At 41.7% G+C, this 20,896-nt stretch overlaps 1 protein-coding gene across 5 annotated transcripts in view; it reads left to right on the top strand.

The window, feature by feature from the left end:
* Positions 1-20,896, top strand: part of LOC126458564 (protein ECT2) — a 229,105-nt gene that overhangs the window by 170,875 nt on the left and 37,334 nt on the right. For all 5 annotated transcript variants that reach the window (XM_050095689.1, XM_050095688.1, XM_050095687.1 and 2 more), the window contains 3 exons: positions 8,936-9,096; positions 9,188-9,307; positions 12,979-13,135. In XM_050095689.1, the coding sequence (XP_049951646.1) occupies positions 8,936-9,096; positions 9,188-9,307; positions 12,979-13,135 (438 nt within the window). The remainder of the gene's footprint in view (positions 1-8,935; positions 9,097-9,187; positions 9,308-12,978; positions 13,136-20,896) is intronic.

Genomic DNA, 20,896 nt, shown 5'->3' with positions numbered 1-20,896 from the left:
GCGGTGCGGTCCCCTACGGCACTGCGTAGGATCCTACAGTCTTGGCGTGCATCCGTGCGTCGCTGCGGTCCGGTCCCAGGTCGACGGGCACGTGCACCTTCCGCCAACCACTGGCGACAACATCGATGTACTGTGGAGACCTCACGCCCCACGTGTTGAGCAATTCGGCGGTACGTCCACCCGGCCTCCCGCATGCCCACTATACGCCCTCGCTCAAAGTCCGTCAACTGCACATACGGTTCACGTCCACGCTGTCGCGACATGCTACCAGTGTTAAAGACTGCGATGGAGCTCCGTATGCCACGGCAAACTGGCTGACACTGACGGCGGCGGTGCACAAATGCTGCGCAGCTAGCGCCATTCGACGGCCAACGCCGCGGTTCCTGGTGTGTCCGCTGTGCCGTGCGTGTGATCATTGCTTGTACAGCCCTCTCGCAGTGTCCGGAGCAAGTATGGTGGTCTGACACACCAGTGTCAATGTGTTCTTTTTTCCATTTCCAGGAGTGTAGTTTACATGTTGGCCCCAGGATAACTTTTCATCTAAATAAACTCCCAGGAATTTAACTCTTTGGAGCACGGTGGTATACATAGTATACCACCTTTTGAAAATTTTCTTGGCTCTTTGCACAGTGGTTTAACTGCACGACCACCACTCTAATATGCTCACCTAGTTCTCTACTTATCAGACAGATGGCACTCACTGCCTATAAGGAATCAGTTCCCGCCAAGAATTGCATAGATTACAACTGTGAAAGCTGCGTGCTGAGTTGTGCATGGTTTTTGCGTGTGAATAGTGGTTTATAACGAATTTCTTGTTGCGCCTGTGTTTTTTCCATATCTTGGACGTCACAGCTACGGTATGAACCCATGTATACATTCATATGCACAATCTTCCGTTATTTATATACAATTTATTTTGGTGGTATATTATTTGTACCACCGTGCATGTAGCAGTATTCTATTGCAATTCTTTTTCCTAGTATAAAATTCGAAATCCTCCGCTACAAAGTTTAGTTTTTAATTGTGTTGTGACTTATTTTAGCTCTTTCTCCATTTTGTTTTGCTTACGTATTCTTTACTTGGATTCAGGCTGTTGTTTGAAAATGAAAATGTCAAGAAGAGGCTTACGAGATGAAGAAATCGAACGATTATTGTGTGAAATTCCATCAGACGAGGATTCCACTGTTGACACCACAGATGACGAATCTGATTATGAAGCAAGCATTGTTGCGGAGGCTATTGTGTCGTCTGAAGGCGAAGTTTCAGAGAGCGAGGAAGAAAGTGAGTCCACTCCGCCAAAACGCGCTGCTGACACAGCGCCAACTTGGGGACAACAATTCAATGCTACCTCAGGAATGCAGTTCGACAGTGAATCAGGACCAAGTGCTTTTATTAGGGACATTGATGATCCAGAACCTATCGATATATTCGAAAAAATATTTCCAAAAGAGCTAGTTCAGCTAATCGTTTTCCAAACAAATTTATATGCGACGCAATCTGGCAAGTCTTTCACTCCAACAACTGACAATGAAATACGAACTTTCCTGGGAATCAACATTTTGATGGGTATAAAGCGTATGCCAGCATACAGAGACTACTGGTCTAGTGCCCCAGAACTTCATGATCGTTATATTGCATCTCTGATGGCAGTAAATCGGTTTGGATGGTTACTGAGGAACATTCATCTGAATGATAACACATTGCATCCAGAAAAAGGACACCCAGGTTATGACAAACTGTACAAGCTGCGACCAGTGATCAAGATACTATCTGAATCTTTTTCCAAGTGTTACCAACCCAGCAAACACCTAGCAATTGATGAGTCAATGATCAAATTCAAAGGCCGCAACAGTATGAAACAATACATGAGAGATAAACCCATAAAGCGTGGTTACAAAGTGTGGATGCTGTGTGACAAGACCTCTTACAACTTGAAATTTGATATTTACACCGGAAAAGTAGGTGACACAGTGCAAACAGGCCTTGGGGAGCATGTAGTGCTGAGTTTGTCCTCTGAACTCGTAAATAAAGGCCATTATCTTTATTTCGACAACTATTTCAATAGCTATAACTTGTTGGCTGGTTTACAGCAGAGAAACATATATGCCTGTGGGACAGTTCAACCAACAAGGAAACATTTACCCAAATTAAAAACAGACAAAGAATTAAGCAGAGGTGAATTTGACTGGAGGGTCAGCAACTGTGGCATCCTCTACTTGAAGTGGAAAGATAAGAGAGCTGTTCATCTCCTTTCAAATTTTCACAGTCCTGAAGTTACTACAGTGACTCGCCGTGAAAGAGATGGTTCACGCATAGAGCTACCTTGTCCTCAAGCAGTGATGGATTACAATGCACACATGAACAATGTCGACAAGTTCGACCAACTGAAAAAATCATATGAAATAAGCCGGAGAAGTAAAAAGTGGTGGCACCGAATATTCTTTCACCTGCTTGATGTCAGTATCGTCAACAGCTATATAATTTGGAAGGAACTAGGCGATAGAGAAAAAATGACTGCCAAAGTCTTCAGGATGAGTATCCTGCAAAGCTTAGTAACCCAGAAAACACCATTGAGGCCATCTAGACTTCATGAGAGTCAAGTCCACGTAAAGAAAAACAAGCCATATGTTTCCTCACGCCAGCGTCTCGACAATTCATCCCACCAGCCAGAGCGTACTACCGCCAGACGTTGTGCGAAATGCAGTACAAAAAAGAAGCAAGTGCGCACTTTCTGGATGTGCGCTGAATGCAAAGTGCCTTTGTGCCTTAGCAAAACAAAAAGGTGCTTTCAAGATTTTCACAAAAAGGAATAAGAAACATATTTTATTTGTAAGGTTTGTAATTTGATTTTGTATTGTAAATGACCAATTGCCAGAAATAAAATTATTTTACATTAATTATACTAATTATTACTGCTTAGAGTAGAATTTAAAGGTGAGTTACAAGCACAAACCAAGATATCTCAAAAACTTTAGGTACGGCCCTAAGTGGCATGGTGGTATATTATATATACCACCATCTAAAACCAAAATCAATACAATAAAAAATTTTAATTCATGTTTTCCTTTATTAGCAACCCCACCAGACATAGAAAATGCATGTTTTATTAAAAAATTAATTAAACATAAAATCTGTGCATCAAAGAGTTAACAGAACTAGGGTCATCAGATAGTGGCTTGTCTCTTAGAGTGAAGATTATCTGCTGAGTTTTATTTTCATTTAGCAGGAAACCATTTGCTCTGAACCAATATGCTGCATAGGTGAGTGTATTTTCAGCACAGGTTTTAAGATCATTAAGATTGTTACTGCTATGAAGAAAAGTCGTATCATTTGCATACAATACAGTGGTGGATCTAACAAACGAGGGGAGGTCATTGATCAATATCAGAAACAGGAAGGACCCCAGTACAGATCCCTGAGGCACACCTACTTTAACATTTTCTATGTTTGACATTTCCTTACCAACACAAACTACCTGTTTACGGTTGTTGAGGTAAGCTTTTAATAGTCTGAGACTGTTTCCTTTGATGCCGTAGAATTCTAGTTTCTCTAGTAGTGGTGTGTGCTCAACACAGTCGAAGGCCTTGCTTAGGTCACAGAATGAGACCTGAGCAAAGCCTTTGTTCTCAAAAACTTTGAGGATGTAACTGACTACTGTGTTGATTGCATCAATGGTTGACAGATTCTTCCTAAACCCGTATTGTGTAGCATTAATTATTCCTAGATTCTCAAAGTGAGATGATAATTGTTGGTACATGATGCATTCTATTACCTTGGAGAATGCGGGTACTATTGAAATAGGCCTGTAACTAGATGGAGAGTCTTTATCTCCCTTTTTGTATACTGGGACGACCCTAGACAGTTTTAACTCATCAGGAAAATATCCCTCAAGTAAGCACTTGTTTATGCAATGGGTTAAAGGGTACAGAATGCAATCACACACTTTTTTTAGCAGGTTGCATGATATGCCATATATATCTAAGCTATCAGATGATTTCAGTTGTTTTATGACCCCTTTACATATCTAGGCGTTACTTCGGAGAAGGTTAGCATGCTTGTATTTAGTGACTGTCTACCCCAATTTTGGGAGAGTAAGTCAGATGGACTAATGTCTGGTTTGATAATTGCGTCTCCTATTTCTTTCACCGAATTAATAAAAAACTCATTGAGTGTTTGTGGTGGGATATTAATTTTGTCTTTTTTAGTATCTGTGGCAGCACTGTTAATTACTTTCCAAGCGGTTTTGCATTTATTGGTGTATGCTGTTGGCATTGTAGGTTTTTTTGGCCTGCAGGATGGCTTTTTTGTATTCATTCCTGCATTCCACTTAGGCTGATTTGGCACTGTCAGACTTCATACTATTGTATATGTTATACAGTAACAAAACTTGTTTCTTTAGATCTGTCAGTTGTTTAGTGTACCATATATTTTGTCTGTTTTGAGATATGGATTTGTGGCTGCTGTCCATTATTTTGATTTTCTTTATGGGAATACTATAGTTAAATAGGGTCAAGAATGCATTAAAAAATCTATCAAATATTATTTTGGCTGGCAGGTCATTACTTGAAGTGTAATGTCGATCGACACTACAATGGCCAAACCAGTCTCTGTCAGCAAGGGAAGTACGAAATGTGTTAATTTTATCCTCACTTACGGGTCTGGTAATCACAACTGTTGGGACAGGTCTGTTTGCATTGCTCCTATTGATGGGAATTTTACTTGCATAATTTAGAGATACGTAGTCATGGTCAGAGAATGGGAACACTACAACTTCGCATGTGTTTTCAGTGGTCTTGAAGTTTACAAAGATGTTATCTAAACATGCTTTGTTTCTTGTGGGCCTGTTATTAACATGATGTAAATTGTATTGTCTTAGTAAGTTTTCCAGATCTGCAACACTACCCTTACATTTAGTAAAATCAAAATCAGCATTCAAATCACCTCCTATTGCAATATCATAGTGTAGCCATTTAATATTACTTAATTCACTCAATAGCATGTCCATTTTTTCTAAAAATATGTTAATGCTTCCCTTTGGTGATCTGTACATGGATACTACTATTAGCTTATTTCAAGATTTTAAACATGGCTGCAGCAGCAACTGTTAAAATTCTTCACAATAAAGGATGGCAGCCAAAAACAGTTGCAGGATAGAAATTTTTTTATTAAAATTCTTGACCAAGGTTTCGGTACATATAAATATACCTTCATCAGAAGTACATTTCTAAAATTACATCATGCACTGGAGAATAATGAAACAATTATGCCAAAAGGCGTCGTCAGTAATTAAAAATATCATCTCCATTTGTACAACATGTGTAATGGGTACAGGATCAAGGCGAACATTAGCTTATGACTATTAATGATTATACCTGTAACTTCAAAGTGCTGTTCATCACACAAGGAATTTAGGTCTAGTTTGGTTATTGTACAATTGAGTGACTGGTTGGAATAAATTGCCACACCACCTCTAATGTGCTTTTTCCTACAGTAGCTATTTACTATACTAAAATTGTCAAATTTGGCAACTGCAAGTTTATTCTCATTAGCCCAGTGTTAACTCAGATAAAAAATATCAAACTGGTTATCAAGACCAAACTCATTTATGATAAGTTCTTTATCTTTCAGTCCTTGAACGTTAAGGTAACATATTTTAAGATCCATGCTCTTATTGCTTAAACACTGAACACTATGGTGATTGGTTTTCAAACCTTTTTCAGGGCTTATCTTTTGGATTTCTGCCTCTTGTTGCCTTTTACTAAAAAATTGTTCACTTGGAGTGGTAGCACATCTACTGCTGTATGCCTACTCTTCCCTCCTTGTGATGATATTGTAGATGAGGCTGCTACTACAGGAATTGATGGAACTGCTGTTATGGTGTGTGGAGGCACTGTTGTGGCATCTGGTGACTGAGGAGATAGGGCGAATGCTTCTTCTTCTGCTGCTGTTGAATCTTGCTGGTGAAGTGTGATAGGTACTGCTGCTGCTGCTGCTGTAGGCATTGTTGTGGCAACTGGTGAGAGTGGAGATTTGGATGTTGCTTCATCTTCTGCTGCTGTTGAATCCTGTAGATGAAGTGTGGTAGGTACTGCTGCTGCAGCGTTTGTTATGTGTGTAGGTATAATTGCTGCTTCCACCTCTACTTCTACTGCTGCAATAGAAGTAACCATTTCTTCAGGCTCTGCTTGCGTCGAGCAAGGAACAGGAAGAGCAGCAATTACTTCTTGGTTGTCAGATGCTTTCAGTATCATGCTGATGTTTTGGCACAGAATCTTCTTGCCTCTGTTATTAAGGTGCATGCCATGTCTCATGTAACAGTCTCTTTGCAAGGAGTCCATACTTATAAAATATGCATTTTGGTAGGCCCTGCAAATCTTTGAGTATTGCCTGTTTGCTTTTATGATTCCCACGTTCACACATGACCATTCCGAAAGGTCATGCCTATGTGGAATTCCGACTACAAAAACTGATTTCTCTTGTGTTGAATTTAGTATTGCCTTAAGGTTTCGTGTTGCACTGTGGAGGTCGTTTTTATATACATTATTGGCTCCAGCTATGACGACAATATGACGATCATTTTCAGTTTCTATGTTTCTAATGAGTTCTTGGATGGGTGCACCTGGTTTGACAATACTAGTTGCTTGTATACAATGACTGTAACGTAGTATTTTTGCGATCTCACGTCCATGGCTATCAGAGAATATTTTCACTTTGAGTTTGTCTTCACGTTTATTGCGGAAGTTTCTGCTCATGTGCTTGTCACTATATAGATTCGGCGTGTTGTTTTCGTCACAGTTTTCCATGGATTCCACATTTATATCTGAATCTAACGCATGAAAATGGTTTTTTGTTACCACAGGAATTCTACAGTCACTGGGTTTCACACGACCAACCCTTTTTGGCCTAGTAAACATATGTTGCCTTGTTGTTTCTGCCTGTAGGCCTATATCCACTTCAGAGCACTCGTTTATTGTAGGTAGGACACTGAAACTGCTTTTATTGCCGCAGTTCGTTCCATTCGTTGTATTTATCACCTTTTCGCTTCCTTCTTCCATGATCATGCTAGTCCTGTGCTCCCAGTTCCGTGTTTTACTTGCTTTGGCGATCGGGATGTTACGCGCCTTTTTCAGTTCGGCATTTTCATTTTCTAAATGCGCAATGTCCCGCCTTAGTACATCTACAATTAACTGCAGGCTTGATACATGTTCATTTAGCTTCACTATCTCCATGTTACCATTTGCCACCATCCCTCACAGAAGAACAGTGTGCTCAACACTCTAGTATACGGGGCACATTCCATCTCAGATGCAAAAAGTCTGATGGCAGAGCTGCGGCCCTTGGAACCTGTCATCCAGGAGAACTGACACTGCAGCCGACCGATTTAGACAGCTCACCAATGCAGGAGCCCAAAGAATGGCATGGAGGATGGAAATGGAGAAGAAGAAGAAGACCGCTTACATACTGTTCATTGGCAATGTATCATTAAAAATTGCCAGACCACTGCGAAAACACTATGTAACGCCATTTTTTGCCCACCGACCAAAACACGAGCTTCATTAGGGAGAGTGAAAGATAATCTGGGTCCAAAAAGTGGGGGTATACAAAGTTCCATTTGAAAGCAGAAAAACTTTCATTAGACAAATGAGCTGCACAGTTGAAGTTCTATGTGCAGAACATGAGTGCCATGCCCACTTACTGCAACCTAACATGTCTGCAATAGCAGAGCATTGCGTTGAAAATGGACATAAAATGAATTACCACCAAACGAAAGCTCTGGCTACCAATAATAAATTTTGGGACTTCATTGTCAAAGAAACAACTGAAATTTATGTGAATGATAATTTGATCAGCAGGGAAACTGGCTCCCAATTGAGCAAGGTGTGGGAGTCAACACTTAGCTCCATTAAAGCAAAACAAGACACCCAGACAAGAGATGCAACAGTGATGCCGGATGAAAGGCAACTGAGACTCGCCCTTCCATTGTCGCAGCCATATATGTACCCCCAACAAGTACCACAAGGCCGCATCAGACACCTCATTCCATTGTCACCACCTGATGGCGGCAGAACGGTTGTCTGCCAGATACTGTGGACTTTTGGCAATAGGATCTGGCAGTACACCCAAGAACCATGGAAACATCATATACAACCAGAAAAGGGTCACATCAAAGAATGGATATCTTTGCTGCTTACCAGAAAGGAGACTGTTAAGTTGCAGACAGGCACAATTAAAATACACTACACAAAGTTTTTGGCCCCAGACTTCATCAGCAAAAGAGAAATGCACACCATTCATACACACAAGCAAGCACACCTAAGGCATACTTGACTGCTAATGCCAGCATCTCAGGCCGGAATACCAAAAGCTGCCTGTCTGCAACTTAATGTGTCTTCTTAATGATAAGTAGCAATGTGTCTTTTTGTATGTTGCTGATAATCCTACTTGAATTTTCCACTGTTCAATTACCATACTTCTTTTGAGCTAAAAATCTTAAACATGGCTGTGATTCAGCAACCATATAAATTGGAAGAGGTTGAAAAAGTCAACCAGCCAGTTACCAGAGGGCTATTTAGCCCCTGACCTACGTTTCAATATTTATGAAAATATCTTCTTTAGGAGGAGTGGGCCGTAAAAATGTATGTTTAGACTGTTACAAACTGTTTTTACATATATAGCAAAACATTAATAATACTTTTTATTATTAATATTTTGTTATGTATTTAAAAATAGGAATAACCACAGAAAACCATTGTCTACAATCAAATCAATTCTTTGTAATCTCTTTGGTGTTACATACATTGTTTTAAATAGTATGGTTTTCTTAAATAAACACCAAAGAATAAAAATCATTCTGCTATTTCATTAACACTGTTCAGATATATTGGTTTTTCATTTTATTATTATTATTATTATTATTATTATTATTATTTTGCAGATATTTTGAAGCACACTTCAAAAAGCAATCCAGATCATGCTGCTCTTGAAAAAGCAATTGCAAGTATTAGAGAGGTAATGACGCACATCAATGAAGATAAACGCAAGACTGAGGGTCAGCTCGTTATGTTTGATATTTTTAATGACATTGACAATTGTCCAGTAAGTTCAAAGTTGTAAATTTTACATTTATATATCATCTAAATATGTTGGGATACAAAATTAGCAGTGCTAGAACTTTTTTTTCTTTCAGCCCCATTTGGTTTCATCACATCGAAGTTTTATTGTTCGCTGTGATGTAATGGAGCTCAGTGATGGTCTTAGTGGAAGAGGAGATAATTTGGTTTTCTTTCTTTTCTCCGATACTATGGAGGTAATGGCAGTTACAATACTTTTATGTAGTATGTTTTATTTCTTGTCTACTTTGAATAATTGCACCATCAGCTCTTTTTGTGGGGGAGGGAGCCGGCCGCGGTGGCCGTGCGGTTCTAGGCGCTCCAGTCCGGAGCCGCGCTGCTGCTACGGTCGCAGGTTCGAATCCTGCCTCGGGCATGGATGTGTGTGATGTCCTTAGGTTAGTTAGGTTTAAGTAGTTCTAAGTTCTAGGGGACTGATGACCACAGCAGTTGAGTCCCATAGTGCTCAGAGCCATTTTGTGGGGGAGGGAGGGGGGCTGTGATGGTAAAGTCTGTCTTTATTTAGATATTTTCCTACTCCATCTTAATGCATTCTTGAATAGTATCTCACCTGAGTGACAGTGATACCCTCAGTAAATCATAGTTCAGATTTCAGAAGAGTTGCTCTGCTAAGAATGCCATTTACAAGTTCACACACAAAAGGCTAAAAGCATTAAATAACAAAATAGCACAAGTTGGTGTTTTATGGAATTGATGGTATACCTCACTAGTGGATAATGTTATTTCTAACCAAAAGAATTGAGGAAGTTGAATCCTCACATGTTGCTTCCAGAGTGACTAATGGATATCAACAGCCACATTTATCATATGTGATGCTAATTTTAATACTCCACTTCTCATAAGGTTCACATCACAGAAAGCTCAAAAAAATGAAAACTAACTGGCATTAAGTGTTTGACAATAACATCAAACATTCATTATTAGCAAATTATGAAAAGTATTGCAGGTTATTCAAAATGACAAGTAGTATTCCAGACAGCAAATAGCTGGGGATGATGTCTCAGCAAGGAGCTAATAAACACATCCTATGTCAGCCACAGTTGCATCTAAATACATTGTTTTTAGAAATGCCTAACACACTGATTTGTGTTTTATTCACCTGCTGGTTTCAGTCCAAGGTCATGCTCACAGTACTGTACAAAATACAAAATAAAAATGAAATAAAATACAGTGAAAAACATGACCTACTAGGTCAAAAAATAACATTCAGAAGAAGATACTTATGTCAAAATGCCATTACAAATGCCATATTACATGTCATACATCTTACAAAAACACAAGAGAGACAAATTGAAACAGTACAGATCTGATACACAATGACTGTATGATAAGTAGATGCTGATCAGTTTGAATAAAGATAATAATCTGGCTCAGAAGAGTCAATAACAGTATCACATATGTTCACTAACATCATTGTCAAATACTGTGGAATACAAACATGCAACTAACATGGACAATACATGAAGAAATCAAAGATTACAAAGACTGACCTGGGCTAAAACACATCTACATTAAGTACTTTAAAAAAAGTAATGTAAGAGTGTCTTTCACAAAGTAAGTTTCATTTGTTTACATAAAACAAACCTGTACAGATGCAGAAAAAATATTTATTGTACAAAAATCTGCAACTGTTAAACAACTTTTCTACATAGCTTCCGAAATTTTGCAGGCACTTGTAATAGCATGGCACAAGTTTTTGTAAGCCTTCTTCATAGAAGGTTGCCGCCTGTGTAATCAACCATGTGGTTACATGTTCTTTCAGCTCGTCGTCGTTGAAGTGTTGACTACCAAGGACAGATTTTAGGTGTAAGAAGAGATGAAAGTCGCTAGGAACGAGGTCCGGGCTGTACAGAGGATGCGCAGTGGTTAGCACACTGGACTCACATTCGGGAGGACGACGGCTCAATCCCGTCTCCGGCCATCCTGATTTAGGTTTTCCGTGATTTCCCTAAATCGCTTCAGGCAAATGCCGGGATGGTTCCTTTGAAAGGGCACGGCCGATTTCCTTCCCCATCCTTCCCTCACCGAGCTTGCCCTCCGTCTCTAATGACCTCATTGTCGACGAGACGTTAAACACTAATCTCCTCCTCCTCTGTACAGAGGATGATCATTTTGGTTACATTCGCCGTGTGAGGTTGGGCAAAGTTTTAAAAATTTCAGTTTTTCAGTAACAATTTCATGAATTAGAGATCATGAGATTTGTGGAACTTCCATAGCAAGGGCACTAAGTATAAAATTACAGTTGTGCTTAATCTTCTCTTCAGTTGTGTGAACTAGTTCATCAGTAACCACAGATGGGCGTCCACTTTGTTCTTCATCATGCACTTGATCACATTCTTCATTGAAGAGTCTGACCCAGCTTCTAATCATTGGATCACTCGCAGCATTTTGTCCGTAAACCTCGCAGATTTGCCAATGAATTTCCTTTGGTTTAACTTTCTTTGCATTTAGAAAACTAATCACAGATCTGATTTAACATGCGGGAGCATTTTCAATTACGGCTGACATTATAAAGAAGCACTACAAAGCACACGTCGGCAGCAGCACTCTGAAAATGGCCTACATGTCTTCTCCTTGAGTCAGAGTAACTGCTGCGCGTGCTCGGAACTGCGATCGTAGTGCTGCCGCAGATAGAAATAGAAACGGAACTTACTTTGTGGACGACCCTTGTATCATATATAAAAAATGTGAAAAACTAAAATTGAAGAAAGCTTTTTTCTGTAAGTATCTTTATATTTTCAAACAAAATTTAAATAATCGTTATGCCACATGGCCTGGGTGTACAAAGTATGACCAGCAAAGAAAGACATAGTATGACAAGCAGAAACAACAGCATAAGTTTATGTGCTACAGAGATATCCTACGTAGGGCACAGGAACCTGTACTAAATTGCTATAAGAACAAATATTTTATGAAGACAAGAACAGACGTGTCAGTGACATGCTAGCAAAAAGAAAGAAAACAGTAAAAGAAAGACGATGACATAAGTTGTCAAAAAAGCAGCAATTTTTGCTGTTTGTCATAACCTATTTTTGTGGTGGAAGTTGAAATGTAGCTGATGTAAAAGAGTAGCCATGGATGGAGACTTACGTAGGAAACATGGAATTTTTTGTTTTTAAAAAAAATTCTGTTTTCTTCAACACTTTCCGAACTACCCTTTTAAAAGTAAGAAAACAGATACTGTAAATATAGTTTTCATGTTCATACACAAAATAAGTTTCTAAAAGTAAAAATTTGATTAAATGACAGTATTTAAAGTAGTTCTCCATATCTGAGTGGTCAGTGTCTTTGCCTGGCTCACAGAGGACCTGGCTGCGATTCCCAGTACTGCCAAGCATTTTCAATCTTAATTAAGAATTCTGGAAGAGGTATTCACTGGTGAAAGAATTAGAATAGGATTTTCACAAGGAGTGGAACAAATTTTCGTTGCATAGAGGAATCGAACAGGGTTAAGCAGCCTCATGATGCTGATTGAGGAGCTACTTTAGAAGAAGCAGGTCTAAGGTGTGAAAAATGGTTAGTAGTTGGGAGAGTAGTGTGCTAACTGTGTATGCCTCTCCTTGCACTGTTAACAGAGTATAATGCAGAGGCTGGTTGGCATCTGGTGGTCCTCTTGGCCTGATCGTGTAGTTTGGTGTGGGTTTTAGTGTTGAATAAATTTAAGCAGGAGACAAACTAACAATAAGGCAGTTTATTATGTCAGACTCTTGGAAGGTTACCTAATGTATACTGACATTTCATCTGTGTAGTACTGTGTTTATCATTGTAATTATAAATAAATCATCTTTCTTGTTTCCCATGTGTTTGTGTTTTTTAGTAAACTGAATGTATTGTAAACTTTTCATAGGTATGTAAGAAGCGATCAAAGACATTTAATTCTCTGAAGAGTCCAAACACAAGCAGTTTGCATTCAGCAAAAATGAGTTCAGTGAAACCTTTCAAACATGTGAGATTGATGCCCCTAACACACATAAAAAGGGTGATTGATATTCGTGAGACTGATGGTAAGTGGTAACATTATAGACTTTACAACTATCGCAAGTTGTTATTCTTAATTGTTGGAAATGATGAAGTCACCTCGGAACAGTTTCCTTCAATGTTGTCTGCAGATTTTATGGACTTCAGATTTTGATGATAAGCTATGCGTTTTGCAACTGATCGAGTGCCTTTTTAATGAATTGAGAGCTAATTATTAGACTTGTCATAACTCCTTCAGTAATATTGTGTAGTCTAAAAGCAAGACTTAATAGAATTTACAATGGATATATTTTCAGTCAAGATTGCAAATTAATTATGTTAATAGACACCTCCTGTGAAATGTACAGATCTATAAATATTGGAAAGGGATACACAGCAAAATCATTTCACAGTAAATGATGTTTTAGATCTGTTTTAAATATCATATAGTTGTGTTCCACATTTTTCCTGCGTACAGCTTACATGTCCTTATAGACAACTGTTTAATTAAGCCAGAAAATGAAGCTAACCGTAATAGTGTGTGGGATAAGCAAAAAAATGCCATGTGGTTGCATGTTTTCAACTGTTTACTGTTGTACATGAAAACAGTTACTTGATACATAGTTGCATTTAAATAAGAGTGACATCCACAAGGTAACCTTCATAAACACCCTAAAGGTGGCAATGTACATTTTATGAAAGGCAAGTTGATGACTAAGAGATGGCAGACGTCGCTATCATAAGCAACAACTACCACTTCCAGTTTCCTACTGCTTTCTATGAAAAAAATATAATGTTACTCTGTGTGAAGATGATACTTCGAGCTGGAGAAAGGCACAACGAAAAAACTTTTGGCCAAAGCCCTCTTCACAAAAGAAGGGAAGGTACTGTGTAGTGGAATTCGCAAGGATTATGAAGGTGGCGGGAAATGCTGATTGCTGCAGCGTTGGGAGGCTGTAGAGGGTGGGGGTGGGTGGTGGGGGGGAGCAGAACAGGAGAGGAGCAGAGAGGGGAAAAGACTTGGAAGTGCATTGGCAGAGAACGGCACAGAATGAGGGTGAATGGACGTGAATTGGAAGTAGGTGATATGATGGAGGGGTCGGAAATTTGGATGGAGGGTATGGAGATAACCTGTTGTCGCAACCTGGGATAATTTTGTTCCAGACTACATGTTATAAGGACTACTCCCATCTGTTTGGGGACTTCTCAAAGATCTACTGTACTCCAAACTCTTGTAATGCAATCACTTCGTTGCCATGAGTCCCTCCAACCAAAGCCAACCAAATCCCAACATTGAAGCCTGGCCCTCCCAGTTCATACCACCAAGCAACTGCGATCCTCTCTCCCACCCAATCACACTCTGGTAACAGTGCAGGAATTGCTTACCTTCAACTATGTCTCAGCATCTCTCCAAGTCACTTCCTAAAAACGCTAGCCTTTAAGCAGAAGAAAGGACAACAGCACACAGCCTCAAAACAAATCCTTAACTAATCATCCTCCCTCAGAAAAAGTTCCACGACTACCAATATGAATCACAGGGGCCTCTACCAGTTGTCTGACTTCTTCACCTATAAACTCTGCCAGAGTGCTCCCATTCCAGAAGTCCAACATTACCTCCAATACCTACTTAGAGCCTTAGGCCCTCCCAGAACCTCTCCCCAGAATCCATTTCCCTCCTCATACCTGTGGCACTCAACACAACTACCATCTACTTGCTCCCCAAAATCCAGTAACACATCAGTCTAAGACACCTACAATTGTAGTTGGTTATTGTCCCCACACTGAAAGAATTTTGGCCCTCACTGACCAAACCAATTGCTCGAAATCTAGCCTCCTGTGATAAAGAAACCAACCACTTCCCTCACTGCCTCTCTCCTATTCCCACCACTTTACCTCCTGAGTCCCTACTCAACTGTGTTGTCGCCACCGCCCCATATACAAAGATCCCTCTTGCTCATGGTCTTGCCACTGTTGAACACTACCTCTCCCACCATCTTTAAGACGCCAAACACGCTACCTTATTCCTCATACACCTTGATTGATGGATTTTAACAGGGAAGCTAAAACAGCTTAGGTCTGACCCGCCACTGCCCGCACCAAAACTAAGTTTTTTTGTGTGGGATTGCTCCCTGTATATCTAGTAAAGCCAACCAGTGCCCTTAAATAGTGCAAGGAGTCCCTCTACCAGTTTTTTGTTAGACACAATTTCTTCAGGTCTAGTTGTCCCGAAGATTCTGCATCTTTTATTCTCCAATGCCATGTGTTCAAAGATTAGTTGTGATGCAATTTCTTCACCCTCATCACAGATCCTACATTTAGTGTCCTCTTCTGTTATACCCATTGTGTGTAGGTGTTTTTTGAAATTCCCATGGCCGGTCGTCAGTCCAGTCATGAGTGTGATCTCTTTCCTGTTCAATCCCAGGATTACAGAGCTTCTTTTAAAACATGGCTTGGGCATCATTACCTTACCACGTTTTTGTTTAGGGACCTTTGTCCAATATCCTACATGCTGTTTCCTAAGCCAGTTGCGTAGTTCTAATTTGATCATATCCTTGGTGATGGTCAGGACAGTTTCCAGTCCAATAATTGGAGTTGTTGCCCCATCCTAGCCAATCTGTCGGCTTGTTCATTGCCACAGATCCCTAAGTAGCCAGGGACCCACACTAGGTTTACCCTGTTGCTTCCCCCTAGCTCCACCAGAGCCCTGTGGCAATCTGCAATAATCTTAGATCTTGTTGCAGGAGCTGCCAATGATTTCAGGGCTGCCTGGCTGTCTGAATAGATGTAGATGCTGTGGTCATTATAGCACCTACGCATATTCTTCTCCACACATGCCCTGATTGCAGTAATTTCGGCTTGGAATACGGAGGCCAGTTTCCCTAGAGAGATGCTGCTCTGAACGCTGTACAGCCCTGCCCCAACACCTTGATCTGTTTTGACCCATCCGTGAACCAAACGATGTCCCCCGTGTGGTGTCGAACTGTTTTCTCCCACTGTTCCCTACTTCCAATTATTATGTTGTAACGCTTGTCGAGGCAGTTCGGAGTTATTATATAGTCAGCAGGCATTTCCGCAGCCATACCTATATTTACCTCACTCACTATGTTAGTGTGTGATTCTGGATATCTGAATGAGACCCAGTTTTGGCCAGTTTTAAGTTTGTATGCCCCAGCTGCTGCCTCCATCTTTACCCAAAGGTGGAGGCATATCAGCATGGCTTCCATTCCAGCAGTTGGTGTGCTACTAATTCCGCCCGTTACGGCTAAGCAGGCCAATCTCTGCGCCTTAGCAAGCTCTTTAGCAGCAACCCACTGTTCTACCTTCTTCCACCACACTACGGCCCTGTAGGAAATCCTAGGTCTAACCACTGTGGTGTATATCCATTGCATACCCCTGGGGCTTAGGCCCCAGTTTTTGCCACAATCCTCCTAGTACTCACTAGAGTATTTTTTGCCTTGGAGCGGGTGCTCTTAATATGAGGGGTCCAAGTTAGCTTCTCATCCAAGGTTACCCCTAGATATTTCACTATCCCCTTCACAGGTAGAGTTTCATTGAAGAGCTTTAGTTTCCAACTTGTGTGTTGAATATGTCTCTTCGTAAATGGCACCACAGCAGTCTTCTTAGGATTAACTCTCAGATCCTGTTTAATGCACCATTTTTGCACAATGTCCAATCATCCTTGTGCCATATTCCTGACTGTGTCAGTGAATTTGCAAAGTATTACTATGACGAGGTCATCTGTGTATCCTTGGCAGAAGCATTGTGTAGAACTTAGTTCCTCAATGAGTTCGTTCACCACTAGGTTCCACAATAGAGGAGACAAAACTACTACTTGTGGGCAGCCTCTAGTGGTCTTAACTACCATCTTTTCATTCATCATGGTAGTCTCTACCTTCCTTCCATTAAGTATGGCCCTGGTCCACCTACATATAGTGCTCCCCAGGTCATGCACCTCTGCTGCCCTTACCATGGAATCTAAGGTCATGTTACTGAAGGCCCCCCTCGATATCCAGGAAGATGCAGAGGGCTATTTCTTGGAAGTGAAGTGCTTTTTCCACCTTCCCAATAAGTTGGTGGAGAGCTGTCTCACATGATCTACCAGTTTTTCCAATGTTTTGAGAATGCGGGAGGACAGACTGATTGGTATCATATCCTTAGCCTTGGTATGATTAATTCTCCCTGGCTTTGGAATGAAGACAACCTTCACTGCCCTCCAAGCATTGGGAATGATTCCTACTGCTAGGCTAACCCTGAATAGCCTGCATAGGACTCTTATGAGCTTTCCGACTGCTTGTTGCTGGAGAACTGGAAAAATTCCATCTGGCCAGGTGACTTGAATGGTTGGAATGTTCCCACCGCCCACTGGATTTTGTTGAAGTTCACACACTCCTTGGCAGATTCCCAGTCCTCTTTTTGAGTGCCTGAGAACTGTTGTCGCTCTGGGGTCGCATACTGGTCTGTGTTGTCCAGCAGAGCATAATGAGGAAATTGAGTTTTGAGGAGCAATTCCAGTGTCTCATGTGCTGTCTTTATATATTCCACATCCTCCTTCCACAATGTACCTCCTGGATTGGTTGGTACTCTAGTGAGAATCTTGTGAAGTGTGGCTTGTGCAACCATGCCCTCCACTTCCTCACAGAATGCCTTCCAGGATGGCTCCTTTGCTTGTCTGATTGCAAGATTGTAATTGATGATATTTAGCCCATTGTCCTTTACGTCCTGCACTATTAAACAGTCTCCGTACCTGTTTTCTTTGCATTTTACAGTTTGTTATTCCACCAAGGAACACTCCTATTTGTGCACTTCCTAGTGATTGTGCAGTTGTTCTGATATGAGGTCACTATGACAGAGGTGACAGCCTCTGCTACTTCTTCAAATTCTACAGGATTCCTTATCAAGGTTTTAATTTCCGATAAGCCTAAGTCAAGGTCCCTCCTATATGTCTCCCAGTCTGTTTTCCTGGGATTCCTATAGGTCATGGTTGGTCTGATTCCAATTTCAATCTTGAATTTGATGTACATGTGGTCCGATGAGGATGGCTCCAACACCATATGCCATTGTTTGACATAGCTACCCACCCATCATGGAACCAAAGGTTATGTCAATTACTTCTTCCCTTCTGCTATTCCTGAATGTGGGTTCATTGCCCTATTCAGGACCTCTAAGTTGTTAGCTAAAAGAAATTCAAGAAGGTACTCACCTCTACTGTTGGTATCCTTGCTGCCCCACACTAGGTTGTGGGCATTGGTGTTGCATCCCACCAGGAGTTGATCACCTTGCCGATGGCAAGTCTCTACCAGTCTCCTCACCTCCAAGGGAGGAGGAGAGCTGTCACCGTAAGGAAGGTATGCTGAGACCAAAATAATTTCCCTTATGATACATTCCTCACATTGCTGCATTTTAATGGTCACTAAGTCCCTAGAGTAGAAATCCGTCATTGGCATGAAAGAAATGCCATTTCTTCCATAGATGCATGTTCTGGAGTTTCTTAGATTCTTAGCATAGATCAGCTTACCTCCAGTACCACCGAGGCCAGATACACCCTCTTCGTATAAATAGGGTTCTTGTATCAGGGCCATGTCCACTTCCTGTCTTTCCAGGCAGTGGCTCAGGGCAGCAGAGGCCCCTTTACTGTGCTGCAGATTAATCTGCAGCACCTCCAGGCTCCGTCTTGCTGCCTTCTTTTGAGGTCTTTGAGAACCCTGATGGTGACCTGCGAGAACCCTAAAAACAGTTTCAGGTCCTGCTCCCGCATTGTCTTCAGGGACTTTTCACTGATCTCCTCCACCAGGGTTCGTCCTTCTGAAGCAACCTTCTGGTTAATCACTTTCCAGTCTTCTGTCGAGACTTTTGGGTTCTGGGCCCCCATTTTCCCGAACAGTCTTGGGAGAGACTTCGTTAAGGATCTTAGATACCCATAATGATATCTTTGCGGTCTTAAGAAGCTCTGCTGCTGTCTTGACCAGCAGCTTCGCATCTTCCCATGGGGATATCATGGACACCTTGTCCTTGAGCCATTCTACCGTGTGCACCCCCCCACAGACAAAAATGAGTGCACCACAATCTAGATAGACCCTCCTGAAGTTGGGTCCTGGGCCAGCATCCCCCCCCCCCCCCCCCCAATCTTTTGAAAGAGGGCCATCTGTACCAGTTCCTCCTGCTGCAAGGTGATGGCTACCAGTGGATAACCTTCCTGGATAACTGTCATCCTAAAAACCGAGACTGCAGTACTATAGGTCTGTTTCCATATTTCTTGCCTCAGTTTTTTCTGGACTCGCTTATCCAGGGAGGAGGGAGTCTTTGATTCTTCCCTCATCCACTTACTACCTGTCTTTGATGTTGTGGAGGGTCTGCGTGCCCCCTTCAACTTGAGACAGTTTCTTCCTGGGGGTCTTAGGTTTTAGTCCCTTTAATTCCCTCCACTTGTCTTTAGGAAGCCATTCTTTCCCTTCCTTTTTCCTCTGTTCCCTGAGTAGCTTCCTCCTTTGGGCCCCAGACAAGCCTTTGATCTTTATCTGGTCTAGCTTCTCGGTGACAGTTCCCACTTCTGGTTCAGGTCTAGACCCTGATTCACTAGTGGGAATGCATTCCATCGGTTCTGTCCCCAATGTTTGGGTATCTAGGTCTCAATTTGCCCCTCAGTTTTTTTTTTTTTTCCTTTATTTTATATAATCGTGTCCATATTGGTTCTATGAGACTTGGGGATCTGGAAGGTCCACACCACGAATACCCTGCGCGGTGTAAGGCTAATTACTCAGGGAGGTCGCCCGGTATCCCTGAAGCTCCGTTTGCAACACATCTTCCCATTTGCCACGCACCCCTCAGCACGGATCGCATCACACGGGTCAGGGAATAGGGTAGGACTAGGAGTGGATAGGGAAGATGGGTCGTTGTGGGACTTGGCTTGATACATCGGCTGAGGCCTTTCTGGCAGTAGGTCCTCTACCTTTGGCATAGTCCTCAGCTTCCCACAGATACGGAGGCCTCTCCACCCGCACAGACAGTGCTTCGTCGAGGTGGTGTCCCCCGGAGAGGCTCGTACACATTACTAACTACATCCTTTTCCTTTGAATGGAAAGTATACAAACAAACCTGCAGCACAGTCATGGGCACATGCATGGCACCCTTTCATGTCAACCTGTTTATGGGCCATGTAGAGGAAACCCCTGGTCTGGTTCGGGTTCATTGAAGACTCTGGGCCAAGACACACGGTCCTCATTCCTTCACAACCTCAACACCTATCCCACCTGCTTCATCTGGTCCTTCTCAACCCAATGTGCCACCTCCCTTGACGTTGACCTCCCCATCTCTGATCGCTCCATCCACACCTCTATCCATATTAAGCCCACCAACATCAACAGTACCTGCATTTCGACAGCTGTCACCTCTTCCACACTAAAACATCCCTCCATACAGGATGGCCATCCAGGGACGGCATTTCTGCAGGCACTAGAACTCCCTTGCCCAGTATGTTGAAGGTCTCACTAAGGCTGCCACAGACAGGCACTATCTCCCAGACCTAGTCTGCAAACAGATTTCCCGTGTCGTATCCCTACACATCTCCAATCCTCCCATCACTCACAAGGACCAGGTGTATCTACATCTGTACTCTGCAAACTACCATGAAGTGCGTGACAGAGGGTATATCCCATTGTACCAGTTATTAGGGTTTCTTTCCATTCTATTCACGTGTGGAGTGCAGGAATAATGATTGACTGAAGGCATCTGTGTGTGCAATAATTCTTCTAATCTTCCTTCCATGATCCCTATGTGAGGAGGAGGGGGGTTGTAACATATTCCCAGAGCCA

The sequence above is a fragment of the Schistocerca serialis genome, chromosome 2 (assembly GCF_023864345.2).
Source record: "Schistocerca serialis cubense isolate TAMUIC-IGC-003099 chromosome 2, iqSchSeri2.2, whole genome shotgun sequence".
In the NCBI taxonomy this organism is placed as follows: domain Eukaryota; kingdom Metazoa; phylum Arthropoda; class Insecta; order Orthoptera; family Acrididae; genus Schistocerca; species Schistocerca serialis.
Note: the sequence above shows the minus strand (reverse complement) of the source record. Positions and strands in the feature narration are given on the sequence as shown.